Source organism: Nomascus leucogenys, chromosome 5, assembly GCF_006542625.1.
Source record: "Nomascus leucogenys isolate Asia chromosome 5, Asia_NLE_v1, whole genome shotgun sequence".
Taxonomy (NCBI): domain Eukaryota; kingdom Metazoa; phylum Chordata; class Mammalia; order Primates; family Hylobatidae; genus Nomascus; species Nomascus leucogenys.
In genome coordinates, this window is record NC_044385.1 from 71,446,900 (window position 1) to 71,464,609 (window position 17,710).

At 36.6% G+C, this 17,710-nt stretch overlaps 2 protein-coding genes across 2 annotated transcripts in view; one reads left to right on the forward strand and one right to left on the reverse strand.

The window, feature by feature from the left end:
* Positions 1–17,710, forward strand: part of GTF2F2 (general transcription factor IIF subunit 2) — a 168,514-nt gene that overhangs the window by 59,738 nt on the left and 91,066 nt on the right. The gene's annotated exons all lie outside the window — the stretch shown is intronic.
* Positions 14,700–16,622, reverse strand: KCTD4 (potassium channel tetramerization domain containing 4). Its single transcript, XM_030813354.1, has one exon. The coding sequence runs from the start codon at positions 16,414–16,416 to the stop codon at positions 15,637–15,639; it is 780 nt and encodes a 259-aa protein (XP_030669214.1). The 5' UTR covers positions 16,417–16,622; the 3' UTR covers positions 14,700–15,636.

Here is a 17,710-nt window from a genome sequence, read left to right on the forward strand (position 1 = left end):
TGATATTTGTCTTTCTATGCCTGGCTTATTTCACTGACATAATTATCCTCCAGGCTCATACATGTTGCTTTGTTTGACAGGATTTCATTGGTTTTTGTGGCTGAATAGTATTCCATTGTGTATATGTACCACATTTTCTTTATTCATTCATCTGTTGGACGTGTAAGTTGATTCCATATCTTGGCTATTGCGAATAGTGCTGCAATAAACATAGGAGTGCAGACATCTCTTCAACATACTGATTTCCTTTCTCTTGGATATACACCCAGTAGTGGAATTGCTGGATCATATGGTTGTTCTATTTTTTAGTGTTCTTTTTTATATATGTTTTATGTCCTGTAAAACATTTTTGTTATTATCTTAAACAGCATCAGTATCTTTATCCAAATATGTATGTACTCTTCAGTTCTCTTCCTTCCTTCTTGGATTTGCCTGATTGTTTTTTGTTTTTTTTTTTGTTTTTTTTTTTTGAGACAGAGTTTCGCTCTTTTTGCCCAGGCTGGAGTGCAACGGCACCATCTCGGCTCACCGCAACTTCTGCCTCCCGGGTTCAGGCGATTCTCCTGCCTCAGCCTCCCAAGTAGCTGGGATTACAGGCATGCGCCGCCACACCTGGCTAATTGTGTGTATTTTTAGTAGAGACGGGGTTTCTCCATGTTGGTTGGGCTGGTCTTGAACTCTTGACATCAGGTAATCCGTCTGCCTCGGCCTCCCAAAGTGTTGGATTACAGGCATGAGCCACCGCACCCGGCCCATTTGCCAAATTCTATCTGGTAACATTTTGTTTTTGCCTGAATTATTCCTGTTAGTATATATTTTATTACAGTTGTCATGGAGCACTGTTTTCTAAGACTGATCCGCGTTGTATATGACAGTAGTTCCTTCCGTTTCTTTGCTGCATTCCAGAGTATTTGTTTACTGCAGTTTACTCATTTTTACTGTTAGTGAATATTTATGTTGTTTATAATTTTTAGCTTATTAACAATACTGCTATAATTTCTAAGTGTGGACTTCGTTTGGTCACAGGATACATCTATCTTCAATTCTAGTTGATAAGGCCCAACTGTTTTCCAAAGAAGCCATCTTAGTTTATCTTCCCATCAGTGGTGTATGTAAGTTCTTTTTGTTTTAACTGCTCTCTAATGATAATTAAATTTATAAAAAAATGTTAACTGTTATGGAGAATGTGTAGTGATTTCTCACTGTGGTTTGATTTGACATCTGTCTCTTTTAAATGAAGTTACCCTTGTGTTTATTTTACATTTGGATTTCTTATTTTGAGAGATGCCTGTTTAGATTTCTTGTCCATTTTTTATGGGTTGTCTTTTTCTTTTTGAGTTATAGTTCTTTATATATTCTGGGTATAGCCCTTAGTTATGTGGTTTTAAAATACCTTTTGTTCAGTGGCTTGCCTTTTTACTCTCTTAAAGGTATTTTTTGATGAACAGAAGTTATCTTTAATAGTCCAGTTTGTCAGTCTTGTCTTTGTGGCTTGTGCTTTTTGTGTCTCTTTAAGAAATCGAGATCATAAAGTTATTTTCCTCTGTCATCTTCCATAAGCCTTTTTGTATTGTCTTTCTTCACATTTGGATCTGTGGTTTAACTGGAATTGTTTTTTCTTTTTCTTTTCTTCTTTTTTTTTTGTCGGGGGACAGTCTCGCTCTGTCGCCTAGGCTGGAGTGCAATGGTGCAATCTTGGCTCACTGCAACCTCTGTCTCCCAGGTTCAGGCGATTGTCCTGCCTCAGCCTCCCGAGTAGCCGGGATTATAGGTGCCCACCACCATACTTAGCTAATTTTTTTTTTTGTATTTTTAGTAGAGATGGGATTTCACCATGTTGGTCATGCTGGTTTTGAACTCCTGGCCTCAAGTGATCCACCCACCTCAGCCTCTCAAGGTGCTAGGATTACAGGCATGAGCCATTGCACCCAGCCTGGAATTGTTTTTTCTGTAGGTGCGAGATAGGGGTCAAATTGTATTTTTTTCCCATATGAATGAGAATGATGTATTTTTTAATAAAGACCATCTTTTTCTCACTGTTCTACAATACCAGCTTTGCCATAAGTAAACTATTTACTGAAGTACAGGTCTGCTTTTAGGCTCACTCTCTTCTCCAGTGGTCGATATCATCTAGCCTTATTTTGGTATCAAAGTTATACAGTTGCGTCCCCCTACCATCTCCCATTTGCAATTTCACTTACCCGTGGTCCACTGAGGTCCAAAAATATTAAATGGAAAATTCCAAAAATAATACAAACGTTTTAAACTGTACGTTGTTCTGGGTAGAATGATGAACTCTTGGGCCATCTGAGTTCATCCTGCCTGGGATGTGAATCCTCCCTTTGTCCAGCATACCCATGCTGTATATGCTACCTGCCCATGAGTCACTTAGTAACTGTCTTGGTTATCAGACAGACTATCTTAATGTCCCTCTGTATGTGTTCAAATAACCCTTATTTTACTTAATAATGGCCCCAAAGTATAAGAGTAGTGATGCTGGCAACTCAGATATGCCAAAGAGAAACCTTGAAGTGCCTCCTCTAAGTGAAACAGTAAGAGTTCCTAACTTAATAAGGAAAGGAACAAAAATATGTTGAGGTTGCTAAGATCTACAGTAAAAACGAATCTTTCATTCGTAAAATTGTGAAGAAGGAAAAAGTCCAGTCTTGCTTTCCTGTGGAGTATTCTACTGTTAGTTTTATTGCTGAAAGAGTCCACAGTCTTGTTTTTTCTGTGGAGAATTCTACTGTTAGTTTTATTGCTGATGCTTTAAGGGTAATATCTTTTTATTTCCTGTGAGTATATAAATTTTTTTTTATTATCTTTGATTTTAATGTGATATGTCTACATGTGAGTTTCTCTTTATTTAAGCAGCCTGGGATTCATTGAGCTTCTTGTGTCTGTTGATTGCTGTCTTCCTTCATTTGTAGAAAACTTTCAGACACCTGCCCTTTAAATGTTACCTCTATTTTTTTCTGTCCTCCTGAGATTCTGATGAAACAAATATTTTAAACATACGCCAAACAGTTTATTTATATCTTCTGTGTCTCTCGAATGATTTTTCTGCCCCTTTTCTGCTTGTGCTACACTCTGGAAAATTTATTTTTCCTATATACCAGCGCACTAATGGTTTCTTCACTTGTGTCTAGTCTGATATTAAACTTGTCCAGTGAGGTTTAAATTGTGCTTATTATTATTATTATTATTTATTTCTAGATGTCTTATGTGGTTCTTTTTTGAATCTGTGACAATTTTCTCTGTAGGTATTTCTGAGTTTGTCTTTTTTTTTTTTTTAATCACAGTCCAGTTGTTTTATAGTGTGTATCTGAGAATTCCAATCTCTGAAGTCTTTTAGAATCCCTTTATGTTGATGCTTTTATTGGTACTTGGTCAAGGAATCTAGTTTCAAAGCTTCGTGTTTGGCATTATATTTATTTATAGGAATAACATGACTTTCTTTAAATTTTTTTTCTTTTTTTCTTTTTCTCCTCAAATTCCGTTTACAAAACATGTGACTTTAAATGAAAGTAACGTACCTACTCTCACCCAAGCACTACAGACCACTACCAGTTTTGATCCACTATTTCAGTAATTTATAACAAATCACCACCAAACTGGGGGCTTAAAATAACAATGATGTCGTATTTCCATGAATCTGTGAGTTGGCTGGATTAAGCTGGGGACTCCACTGTTCACATGATGTTGACTGGAGTTACTCATGCATCTGCATTCAGCTGGGGGGTTGGCTAGGGTGCAGTGTCCAGGGCTGCTTCACTTATTGCCTGAGACTTGGTGCATGTGGGTTGGGGTACCTTTGCTCTATCCTTTGTGGTCTCTCTTTAGTGTTCTCGTCATTTAGTAGGTCTACCCACGTGGTGGCTGTTTTCCAAGAAAGCAAAAGCAAAAGCTGCTAAGTCTCTTAAGGGCTGGGCTTGGAACTGGTGCAGCATCACTTCAGCTGCAGTCTGTTGGTCACAGCAAGTCACAGGACCCGCTCAGATTCAAAGCGAGGGAAAATAAAATAGACCCCACCTCTTGATGAAACTAGCGGTGTGCGAGTACAGGGAAGGAAGGGATTGTTTTCAGTCATCTTCAGAGACAGTCTACCATGATCACATTAAACCATGCTCAAGGCTTGAGATTTCTTTGATGGGGTATCCAGGGATTGAAATTAGGTGATCATTACAGTGACCATGTAGCTTACCTGGTTACAAGGTGGAATCTTTTTGAGAGTAAAAAGGAGCACTGTTTTTAAGCATGCCAGTACTTCGGGTGTAACTAGACTGTCTGTGGCAAACTAGGACTCTTGGTCACCCTGGTTAGTTTATCAGGAGCTTTTAAAATTTCCTTCTTATCACTGCCCTGAAGGTATATAGTCCTTTGGGATTTTAATTTTTTGTGGTAATGAACTCCTGTTAGGCTTTCTACCTTGTCTAGGCACTGGACTTTGATTTATGTCCCCTATGCCTTGGGAGGCTGTCTAAACAAAGAGTCTCATTTTCCTTGCATTGGCTCGTGACCACAGGGAATCTCGTTTTCCCCGTATTTGGGGCTTGTAATTCCTTATTATCTTGTGGTCTTTTTGATACTTTTAAGATTTTATTAAGCTTTTTAATTGTTTTCAGAGGGAGATTTGATCTACATTAAGTTAGCCCACCATTATAGAGAATATAGACCAGCATAGTTAATTTATTCGAAATAACAGATGAAAAAGAACTGAAGGAATTTCTTAACATCAAATAAATGCCTCTTTTTCACAAGAAATACAAGTTCCCAAGAGTTTCTTTTAACTTGGGAGGTAGGAGTGTAGATGTGGGTGAAGAATTAAAGAATCGGAGTCATTATATTATCTTTTTTAAAAATTCCATGTTTTTCACTTTTTGACAATCTATTGATTCTCTGTTATGTAAATTTTGAAAATTATAATCCTCAAAACAACTTCTCATTTTTACTTAGTTGTGTTATCATTTTGTCAAGACTGTAAAGACTAACATTCCACAACTAATTTCCCTGCTGTTTAGCCTTAGTGTAAATTATAAATAAGTTTGTACTTTCTTCTAGGCTTTTGATCATGTCATCTTATTCTTGAATTATTTATTTTTATTCTATATAGTCTAGCTTTCACTGTTACATCTCTTTTCTTAAAAAGCACTCATAGGTGAGCTTTACAAAATATACATAGTTTCTTTTCAGGTCCATTGTAGAATTTTAGTCTATACTATAGACTCATGCATATTTTGTGTCTGTTTTAGTTAGACAGTTATAATTTTCTCATTTTTTTCAGTATGTGTGTGTGTATATGTATGTGTATATATATCTTCCTCAAAGCAGAGTTTTGGCTGGTCAACAAATGTTTAAATGAGTATTTTTGTCGTAATTATAAACTCTGATCTAATTTGGTCCATACTGCTTGTATAAGGAAAAGATTGCTCATTTTGTTTTTCTCAAGTTTTGTGTGTTTGTAGCCAAATGAATTGTACTTTTATTTCTACATGTTTATTATACTTCACGTCAGTCATCTAAGTTACCTTACTTTGTTGCTTTAATAAATTTTTATCCAATAAAAATTTATTTAATTAATTTTTTATTGTGTCCTAATGTTTTCTTTAGAAGGGTATAGTGACTTGAAGAAAGCATGGATTTTTCTTTAAAAGAAGTATATTTTTGTATTGGTAAATTGCTAGTCTCTGATGTGGTCTTTGTCATACGTAGTCATCAAAAAACAAAAGGGATCCGGGCGTGGTGGGTCACGCCTATAATCCCAGCACTTTGGGAGACCAAAGTGGGAGGATCACTTGAGGCCAGGAGTTCGAGACCAGCCTGCCAAGACAGTGAAACCCCGTCTCTACCAAAAAACACAAAAATTAGCCAGGCATGGTGGTGCGTGCCTGTAGTGTAGTTCCAGCTATTCAGGAGGCTGAGGCAGGAGAATTGCCTGAACCCAGGAGGTGGAGGCTGCAGTGAGCCGAGATCACACCACTGCACTCCAGCCTGGGCAACAGAGTGAGACCCTGTCTCAAAAGACAAAAAAAAAAAAACAAAAAAACCCAGAAAAACCAAAAGTGATATCCAGATATCATGGCATCAATTCCCTTCATATACCTCCTTCTCTTCTTCTTGCTGGCTACCTTAAAAAAGGAAAGGGTCATACATTTCAACTAGTGGCGCCTTGAAATATATTTTATTTTTCACAGTAGTTTTAAGGAGTCATTGCTTTTGCTGTAAAATAATGAGTCAGAGTAAAAAAGCTTAGTCAATAGAGATCCTTTAGGGAATCCTTAAATGAATAACCAAGAAGATTTTAAGCATGTCAATTACTTGTATATGAACATTTCTCTCTGATGTTTTTAAGACAATTTTTAGGTTTAAACAACAGCAACTTTACATTTTATCTTATAAAGCTGTATAATACAAAAACAATTAGTATGTATTTAGAAGTAAATATAAAATAAATCTATTAACCCGTGGATGAGTGAGTATTGCTTTTAAGTGATCTTCATATTTCGGCTATATAAGCCAGAAAAACTTACTTAGTATTGTCTTTGGGTCACTTTTGAAAGCTAGAGAGAGAGTTTAGGTTGAGAAAATGTCTCATCCAAAAGCATTGTCTTTTGGGTTACTTTTCATCTGTTTTTTAATTTTTAAAAAACTTTGTGAGCTTGAGCACATTATGTTAGCTTAAGTGTACAAAAAGCTAGCGGTAGCTTTTCTTGATGCTTCTGTTGATATGGTATTGGGGAAAATGCCTAATTGTTTGAATAGTCTACCACAAGCTTATTAATTTAGAAAACTAGAGATAATAATGCTAGCTCCTTAGGTAACAAATGGCCGCCCTTCTGGCTGAAGCTTTAGACTCCTCCCTCTCTCTGGAGGTAGCTCCTTATGTAGCCCCTTCTGATTCATACCCTGCCATTTCTAAGAATTTGACCATGTCTCTCTTCCAGTTTCCACCAGTTTAGCTTTTTAGACTACATTTCACTTTCCTAGTGTTGTTTGTTTGTTTGTTTGTTGAGATAGTCTCGCTCTGTTGCCCAGGCTGGAGTACAGTGGTGCAATCTCGGCTCACTGCAGCCTCTGCCTCCTGGGCTCAAGCGATTCTCCTGACCCAGCCTCCTGAGTAGCTGGGATTACAGACGCCTGCTGCTATGCCCAACTAACTTTTGTTAGGTGATCCACCTGCCTCGGCCTCCCAGAGTGCTGGGATTACAAGTATGAATCACTGCACCCGGCCACTTTCCCAGTGTTCTTACTTCACTCCTTCCCAGATGACTCTAAAATAGCGTTCAAGATGCTTTGTGATCTTAAGTGTTTTTTAAAATTGCTTGGTACTGTAGGGAAACAGAATTATGCCTTTTTCTCTAGTCTATGTTTATACTCTTCCTCCATCTCCAGAGCAGGGCAGTACAAGAGTTTACTATATCTCGGCCGGGCGCGGTGGCTCACGCTTGTAATCCCAGTACTTTGGGAGGCCGAGGCAGGCGGATCACGAGGTCAGGAGATCGAGACCACGATGAAACCCCGTCTCTACTAAAAATACAAAAAATTAGCCGGGCGTGGTGGCGGGCGCCTGTAGTCCCAGCTACTCAGAGAGGCTGAGGCAGGGGAATGGCGTGAGCCCGGGAGGCGGAGCTTGCAGTGAGCCGAGATTGCGCCACTGCACTCCAGCCTGGGCAACAGAGCGAGACTCCGTCTCAAAAAAAAAAAAAAAAGAGTTTACTATATCTCAAAAATCTGTGAAGTTGTTCCTTTGCTTACTTGATGTAAAAATAGTCTCCCTCCTCCCATTTGCTTAAAGGTAGTCTACTTTTTTCTTAGTTGGTCCCATGGAAGAATTTTTAGTTCATTTTTAGAAATCATTTTGCTGGTTGTTCCCTCTTAGTAGCTATTCTTCAGGTTTAATTTGTTAATAATTCTGTACATGAATGAAGAAAATATGCCTAGCTCACAGAGGCTTCTTTCCTGGTTATCCCTCACGTGCCAGTCCCCCTTTTTCTTTCTGTGGTTGAGGCCCCACAAGTCTCAGAAGTGGATTCTCTGTACTAGTTTTTTCTTGCAGCACACTCATCAGGCAGGCTGGGTTCCCTTTTGGTTAACTGTGGCTTCTTCCATTATTTTAACGAGGTCTTGGCCTAGACTAATGAATAAGTGGAGGCACCCCCTTCCTTCAGTATTATTTTGCCCATTTTCAAGGTTCATGTCCTTTGTCAAGTAAGTCTCCTACTGAGTTCCAGGATCTGGTCTGAAGGCATTATCACATAGTGGTTAAGAGCTTGGCACTTTGAAGGTTGCTTGGTTGCTGTGTGACTGCAGGCAAATTGCTTAACTCTGGGGATCCCTGTTTCTTCATCTATAAAATGATAGTGTTAATACTACCTACCTCTGTCTGTTAGAGTTAACTCTGCTAACAAAATATCAGTGACTTAAGCACATTGTTTTCCCTTGTAAGGGAAGTTCCTAGGTAAGAAGTCCTTGTCTGCAATGGCATTTCCAAGGTCATCAGCAGGCCTTTGCCATTGTTTAACTGTGGCTTCCATCCTCAGGGGGATCCAGAATGACTGCTGGAGTTACTACTGTCATATCTACCTCTCAGGCATCAAAAGGGAGGCAAGATGGGGAAGGTAAAGGGACTTTTTAATTCTTTGCAGGAGCATATCCAGAAGTCACTTTGCTTACATTCCACTAGTCAGAACTTGATAACTTGGCCACACTTTGCAGCCATAGAACACTGGGAAATGCAGGTTTAATTTGGGTGTAGTTGCTACCCTTGATTAGGGTTCCATTTCTGACAAAGAAGGGAATGGATACAGGAGAAGTAATTAGCAATCTCTACCCCATCACCTCATGAGATCATTATGTGTTGTGCGCTTTAAAGCAGACAGTGCATGTCAATACTTAGTACCGTGCCTGATGCAAAGTAATACCTCAGCAAATGCCAGACATTTTTATGATCTCCTGTGTTAAAGGATCAGATTATCTGCATTTACCACTTCTTTTTTCTTTTCTTTTTTTTTTTTTTTTTGAGACAGTCTTTCTTGGTCACCCAGACTAGGGTACAGTGGCACGATATTGGCTCATTGCAACCTCTTCCTCCCGAGCCAACATGGCAAAACCCCATCTCTACTAAAAACTCCTGAGCCCAGGAGTTTGAGACCAGCTTGGGCAACAAAGTGAGACTCCATCTCTATGAAAATATATATTTTTTTAAATTTATATTTTAAAAATTTAAAAGGGGTACGTTATAATTGTCTCATTTTTAAATATCCAATTCAGTATCTTTTCTAAAATAACTGGTGGTTGAAATAAAAGGAGAATTTCTGTATTTTATTATACAATGTTTAATGTACATTTCTGCATTGTTAGAAAAGTTTTATTAAATATAGGTCATTTATAACTTATATGTGTTCATGATTTTTGTTTGCTAGAAAATATTAAACCATTATGTATTTTTGTTAAGAAGTAGAAATACAGTCCACCTCTTCATAAATTTTTTTAGCCATATTTTAGATTCATCTTAAATATTTCTCTCTGTCCAGCCTATTTTCCTTTACTGCCACTCCCTTGGTGTTTGTTGACAGAAACAAATTAATTGTAATATTATCTTAAGCAAAATATGATTAGGACGATAAGTCGGCTACAGAAGAAGCCATTGTATATTTTAAAGCTAAATACAAATGATTTCTAAGTTGCATGCTGTTTTGGATAGTCCTCCATATTACATCTTTGCTTTATTAGCAAGGATAATTATGATTCAGATGCTGTAATTTTAACCTTGACTAACATTCATTGCTGTTTAAAATATTCATAATTTATTAGATAAGTGTGTCTTTAAAATAGCATTATCACTTATATTACTCCTTACTGATTTTATTTATTTGTTTGAGATGGGAGCCTCACTCTGTTGCCCAGGCTGGAGTGCAGTAGCACAATCTCAGCTTGCTATAACCACCTCCTGGGTTCTAGTGATTCTCATGCTGCAGCCTCCCAAGTAGCTCAGATTACAGGCACGCACCACCATGCCCAGCTAATGTTTATATTTCTAGTAGAGACAGGGTTTCACCATGTTGGTCATGCTGGTCTTGAACTCCTGACCTCAAGTGATCCGCCAGCCTTGGCCTCCCAAAGTGCTGGGATTACAGGTGTGAGCCACTGTGCCTGGCCCCGACTGATTTTATATTGCTGACAAAACAGCTGCTATGATTTTTTTGTTATTGTAGATTTTGACATGAAGCTAGAAAATAAAAGTCCCAAGAAACCTATTATATCTGTTTTAAATGAATAGAATGAAAACCATGTTTGCCTATAGCAATTTAAAGTACAGTCTTGTGTTTTGTAGTATTTCATCACAGAATTAAACATGTGCTTGTTAAAAGTTCTCCATTCTATTCATGTGTAAGTAGAAAGCCTAATTAATATAAATGTGCATTTTGGGGAGACCTGTTCATGGTTTGCCATGAAAATACTTTTTACTGGACAAGATAATAATTAGTGCTTTATCAAAAGTTCATGAAGGTGAAGTACTTTACATACAATTTAGAATTTAATTTAAACCTTGCAAAAGCCCTATCAGATAGTTATTATTATCCTTATTTTACTGTGAGGATGTTGAATTTTTAAAAAGTTAAGGATCTTGCCTATAATCATGTAAGCAAGTTAGTGGAAGTTAATGGAATTAGAACCCAAGTCTAACTCCAGAGCCCACGTGTGTTTCACTGTGCTTTTTTCTCCTAATATGTCAGTTCTGTGGATTATACAGTCATAAAAAGTTAACCTATTTTTCAGCAAACCTGATATGTGAAAATCTTAGATTCACCAGCAGACAAATTTGTGATATTCTTTACTGTTGTGAGATGGATGATTCACTTTTTTTTTTTTTTTAATTTAAGTTCTAGGGTACATGTGCACAACGTGAAGGTTTGTTATATAGGTATACATGTGCCATGTTGGTTTGCTACACCCATCAACTTTTTATTTACATTAGGTATTTCTCCTAATGCTATCCCTCCCCGGCTCCCCACCCCACAACAGGCCCCGGTGTGTGATGTTCCCCTCCCTGTGTCCAAGTGTTCTCATTGTTCAACTCCCACTTATGAGTGAGAACATGTGGTGTTTGGTTTTCTGTCCTTGTGATATTTTGCAGAGAATGATGGTTTCCAGCTTCATCCATGTCCCTGCAAAGGACGTCAACTCATCCTTTTTTTTGGCTGCATAATACTCCATCGTGTATATATGCCACATTTTCTTTATACAGTCTGTTATGATGGACATTTGGGTTGGTTCCAAGTCTTTGCTATTGTGAATAGTGCCGCAATAAACATACGTGTGCATGTGTCTTTATAGCAGCATGATTTATAATCCTTTGGGTATGTACCCAGTAATGGGATCACTGGGTCAAATGGTATTTCTAGTTCTAGATCCTTGAGGAATCACCACACTGTCTTCCACAATGGTTGAACTAATTTACACTCCCACCAACAGTGTAAAAGCATTCCTATTTCTTCACATCCTCTCCAGCATCTGTTGCTTCCTGACTTTTTAATGATCGCCATTCTAATTGGCGTGAGATGGTATTTCATTGTGGTTTTGATTTGCAATACCATTGAGGACATAGGCATGGGCAAAGGCCATTGTGGTTTTGATTTGCAATCAAAAATCAATGGGTTGCAAATTAAGAATTAGTAGACTTCCTCAATTTTATACTTTAAAATTATACTTTAAAAATGGTATTTGCAATACCATTCAGGATGGTATTGCAAATGGTAATACCATAGGCAGTACCATTCAGGACATAGGCATGGGCAAGGACTTCATGACTAAAACACCAAAAGCAATGGCAACAAAAGCCAAAATAGACAAATGGGATCTAATTGAAGAGCTTCTGCACAGCAAAAGAAACTGTCATCAGAGTGAACAGGCAACCTACAGAATGGGAGAAAATTTTTGCAATCTGTCCATCTGACAAAGGGCTAATACCCAGAATCTCCAAAGAACTTAAACAAATTCACAAGAAAAAAACAACCCGATAAAAAAGTGGGCAAAGGATATGAACAGACACTTCTCAAAAGAAGACATTTATGCAGCCAGCAGACATACGATTCACCTGTTTTTTAAATGACATGACATTAAAAATATTACTTTTCTAAAATTCAGTTTTTCACTCAGCGTTTCAGGAATACTTGCATTATAAGATTGTATCAAGTGAGGCAAACCTATATTTTGGATTCAACACCTACCTTGTGAATGCCTGTTTTCTGCCACGTTCTAAGTGTTAGGGATATAAGTGGCTTGCAAAATCAGACACAGTTTCTGTTGGCTCTGGTACTGGTATACCTGGGCTTCAAATCTTGGTTCCACCTTTTTATAACTATGTAATCTTGGGCAGGTTACTTAACCCCCTAAGTCTCCGTTTCTTCATCAGTAAAAAGGAAAGAATAATTAATACCTTTCTTAGAATTGTTTAAGGTTTAATTGAGAGTATGTTCATAGCATGGTATCTGGCATGTAGTAAAATGCTTAATAAATGTGAGCTTTTATTAGCACCCTAAAAGTAAGTAACATTTGAAGTATAAGTTTTGTGGGGGTTTTTTTTGTTTGTTTTTGTTTTTGTTTTGAGACAGAATCTTGCTCTGTCACCTAGGCTGGAGTGCAGTGGTGTGATCTCGGCTCACCACAACCTCCACCTCTCAGTTTAAGCGATCCTCTCGCCTCAGCCTCCCAAGTAGCTGGGATTACAAATGTATGCCACCATGTGTGGCTAATTAAAATACAAGTAATTTTCTTTTAAAAAAAAAAAAAAAAGACAAACTGAATAAGCTGATTCAGTAACATCATCTTCAGTCTGGCATGGTAGTCATCTTCCTTGAGTTATTTGAAAAGTCTCGTGTTTGATTTGTTTTGTATACCACCCTATATACATTTTAAAAATATAGTAAAAGCCGGCCAGGCGCGGTAGCTCACGCCTGTAATCGCAGCACTTTGGGAGGCCGAGGTGGGCGGATCAGGAGGTCAGGATATCGAGACCATCCTGGCTAACATGGTGAAACCCCGTCTCTACTAAAAACACAAAAAAATATGTGTGTGTGTGTATATATATATAGTAAAAGCCATAATCTTCTCACATTTTAAGGATGGTGCTTGAGTCACCGTGTGGGGGTAATTCCAAATATAAGAGAATATATGTTTGGCTCATGGCAACTATAGTAACCTGCTTTTTTATTACCTTTCTTTTGAGAAAGATAGTCACTTTGTGATTTGTTTTTTGGAACAGTATTTACTTATGAGAAAAAATTTGAGAAATAAATTTTTCAGTGACTGGAAACAGAAATACTCTGAAAGCTTCACTCTGACTTATAATTGACATTTTGTATGATTTCTTGAGTTTCTTGAATGGAAAGTATTTCTGAATATATTTAGAAAATACTAACATTAAAATATAGATATTTTCTATATACTTAGAGCACAATATTTAGGCATTTGAATATATAAATCCAAGTACAAGTAATTTGGAATTTAAAAAGGTATATTTATAAAAAGTTACAAGGGTGGTCAGTCTAGTCAGATTTCCTTCTAGATTACTAAATTGTTTTAGAACATTGTGATTTATTAAAAGTGTGAGGAGGAATTAAATGTGTCCAGATACAAGTTCTAAAAGATGCTACATAAAAATGAATCTGATATTTTTAATGGTTTCTATCAATAATAAATTTGTTAAGATAGTTAAATTCTCCTCTTTGGATTTGATGAAAAACCTTACTTGTAATGCTTCTAAGGAGATCTGTTCAGCTATATCTCCTGTAAAAAGATATGTCAGGGTTATTTTTATTATCTGTAATGAAATCTTGTAAGAGAAAATCTTGCTCTGACAGTAAATCACTACCTTTTTTTCATTTCCAAAGTCCAAATGCCAAGGAAAAGTCAACTCCTAGGTTGGAGAGGCATATAAACAGTTCAATTATAGTGGCTATTCAAATAAATTTTACAATTCTTTTCCTGTTTTTATAGTTTTGTTCAGTCTTGATTAAGCTGTTTTAAAGTATGTAAAAGATAATGTTTTAGTAGAAATCTGTTTTTCTTAGTATATATAAAAATATTGTGTAGCTAATGTGGAATTTGGTTTTTAAATGTGATTTTTGAAGGAATTTTTTTGTAGAACAGATTTTAAAAGGTTTCTTTTGGTATATACAGCCAACTTTTTACATTACATTAGCTGTTATAACTAGAAGTCAGTTATAGTTCTGGAAATGAATATTAGCTTTACTTATTCTTAGTTTTTATGAGTAATCAAACTTTTGGCATATATGCTAATTTATGTAACCTCAGTCAAGATTTTCAGACATTTTCTTGAGATTATTAAAATTAAGATTTAGTTACCAGATTTAATGGTTTAATTTTAAAGAAGAAAATTTAAATATATTTTGTTCTTAGAAGTTAAAGAACAGGTGAAATGATTTAGCTGTCCTTTGCAGGGGGAAAATACACTCATTTAAAGTTAAGTTTGTAGATTACTTAATTGAAATGGCCATACGTAAAATGTAATTTTTAAAAATAATTTTTTATTTGGCATGAAGTAATGTTAACTCATTGAGTCTGAGATTTAGCATCCAAAAAGGTATTGAAAACAATCAAAGTTCTTTCGTAAGAATAATGTTTAGTTATGTTCATTTAATATTTTTGAGCTTGAAAAATGAACAGATAGACGGTGATTCTGAAAATGAACTCCTTTATTATTCTAATAACAGATACTCTATTGAGACTAAGTTACCCATGCTTTGTGGGAACTCAGCCTGCAAAGAATTGAATTTGCTGATTTTTGTCACTTCCAGGACCAGCCAGGGTTACTGTAGCCTGCCGGTTGACTACATCAATGCATAATTTTGTGCAAAATCATCAAGTGGTACTGTTTGTTTTTAAAGTGACATGTAACTTTTTATTATAATCATTAATACAATCAAAGAAGGTAGCAGTGCTTTTATTTACTTTTTATTGTCATCAAACAGTTTTCTAGGAATTTTCAGCAAAATACCAATTCAGCTGTAAGTCTAATATGAAACACAGGAACTGTGAATATAAGCTTTTGGTGCCTGCTGTGGAAAAATCAAATCAATAGCTTTAATGTCTTCTTACAATCTCATTTTGTTTCACTATAGCTTTGTTTTAGTTAGATCTGCACATCTGTTTTGCTCTAGGTAGTTAATTTTACCAGTTCAGTTTCTCTGTAGATTTTTGCCATAGTAGAAAAGGATTTTAAATATTAATAGCCCCTTAAAATATTTTATTACCATTTACTTAAATGAATGATAGATAATGTACATGCTTTGTTTTTTGTGCAAATACCCAAGACAATCTGATTGAAAGACAGCTTAAGGACAAATAAATAGCAAAAGCTTTCAGTCTTTATTTACAGTATATAGAAGGTTACTGTTTTCATTTTAGGTGGAAGAGTCTGATCAGCAGGAACACCCCAGAGGAAGAACATCTTTAGCGATAGAATTTACATACCGTTAGCTCACAGTAATTGATTAGTAGCAGGGCTCTGTAGTACAGAGCTAGCTGGGCATGTTATTTGGGATGCTTTTGATGCTGTGGTTTTCCGAAGCTTGCTGGCTGCATGCTTGTTGCCTTTGTTCGTGACACAGGTAATTACTTGATAAAATGAAGTGCATCGCTGTGAACAATTGACCCTTTGGAACAATCCAGGCTGGTCAGCAGTCTAAAGCCACACTTTAAAGCCATCATGATAGCCTCAAACTTAAGAGTTTCCAAGGTACAGACAAAGGTGTTGTCTTCCTTTAGTACAAGTCGAGTGCCATTTTCAGACTTTATGAAGTATTTAAATTGGATGATATTTGACGATATTGAAAACTCCTCTGGAAATCCATCCAGCCTGCTTTTGGACACCAGAACAATGCGAGACTTTATTTTTGATATGAAATCAGGAGCATTACAGAAGATTCTTAATCCTTGTGAACGATCGTGGTTATCTGTTATTTCCAAGAAAGTAGTCTCTCTGGGTGTTAGCTGTTCTTTCTCCCACCTGGATTTCACTTCCTCTGCCAGTCCCTTGAGCTGAAAGAATTCTGCTTCCTGTGCAAGAAGTTGATTTTCTCGAAACCCTTCGGGCAATAGAAGTTCTCCATTTCGTAGGAAGTTTAGGACATGCCTGAAGAGGAGCCCATCCCTGTCTATGAAATAATGACCATCAGCATCAAACGGGCAGAGGATTTTTCCATTTACTATACCTTCAAGGAAAGTGTCTGGGTACTTGGTCAGTGTTTGTTTTTGAGTAATGTATAAATATCCACCAACGTTGAGGGTCATCAGTGTGGATTTGCAGTTCTTTCCTTGATCAGTGTCTTCCAGGCTGTTGTGTTTCCCTTCGTACTCCTTTTCTTTTTCTCTTCTGTTTATTTTACGCTCCATTTTTTGAAGATGCTATTTCAGCTTGTTCTTCTTGGCTTTGAGATTTTTTAAAAAGAAACACTACCACACAAGCACGCCTTTATTCAGCCCCAGCCTGGTGATGGAATGGAAACGCTGGCAGCATCGCCTGCGCTGTCAGCTCGGTTTTGCAGTAGGTGGCGTATCAGCCTATGTATGCAGGAGCTTTCTGGAGTAAGACGGAAAAGAGAATTTGCATTTAACTGTATCAGGGAAGGGATATGTTGTGAAAGGATTTTCATGTCTATCCTTTGAAGTAATAAGAGTTACTCAGAATAAATTGAATTTCCTCTTGTCAGTTAAGCAGATCCAATGTTTAATTCTTCATCCAAATGTGAATGTTTAACTATTTCTAAATGCCTAAGTTATTTTTTAATCAGGCAGGCTTAATATTTAATAATATTGTCATCTTTTGGAAAGTAATATATATTGATTTAGTGTCATCTTTTTAAAGTAAATTTAAGTAGGAAACATAAGGTGAAAATTCTAGGTGTATGCAATTTTCTTTCCTGGAAAAAGTCACACATTTCACAGTAGTGTAGTCATTTTTGAGACACAAATAAGAATACTTAACTTGCTCCTTGTGACACTGCACTTGAATTTAATTGGATTTGCATGTGATTCTGATTTGGCGATCTTTGTTAAAGGATGTTAAGAAATTTTTTTATTTTTTATTTTTTATTATTTTATTTACCCTAAAAGTAAAAAAAAAATCAAATAGGCTTTACAGTAATCACTTACTTTTTTTGGTTAAGATTTTCTGTGGAAAATTCATGAACTTGTTTCACTCGGAGCCTGCTTTTGTGCTGAACAAAGACTTGGACAATTATAGAAAATACTGTGACTGTGTATGTACATGCGTATATATGCCATAGGAAGATAGGAGAAAGATCTAGATTCAGAATACCTACTACAAGATAGTGTCATGGGTAAGTTAGCTTCTTGTTTGTTTGTTTCACAGTGGGCAAAATAAACCACCAAAGCCTAACCTTGTTTTTCAGCTTGGGAGCTGGAACAGTGTGAATGATGTCACCCTCCACTTCCCACATCTTTTTCCTCTTTCCCCTGTAACTTCCCTTCCAAAGCAATTTAGGGTTCTGAGCTTTCACTTCTAGCATTTAAAGGCTCAGTGGTAAGAAATGTAAACATTGTCCCCAGTACACTATTATTTGGCCTATCTGCTAAATTATTCTGGGAAACTACATTGTTTTTTGTTTTTGTTTTAATTTTTAATTTATTTTTGTAGAGACAAGTTTTTGCCATGTTGCCCAGACTG

Excerpts from the sequence above, each read along its gene's own strand:
- KCTD4 (XM_030813354.1), bottom strand. The coding sequence starts at position 16,416 with ATGGAGCGTAAAATAAACAGAAGAGAAAAAGAAAAGGAGTACGAAGGG.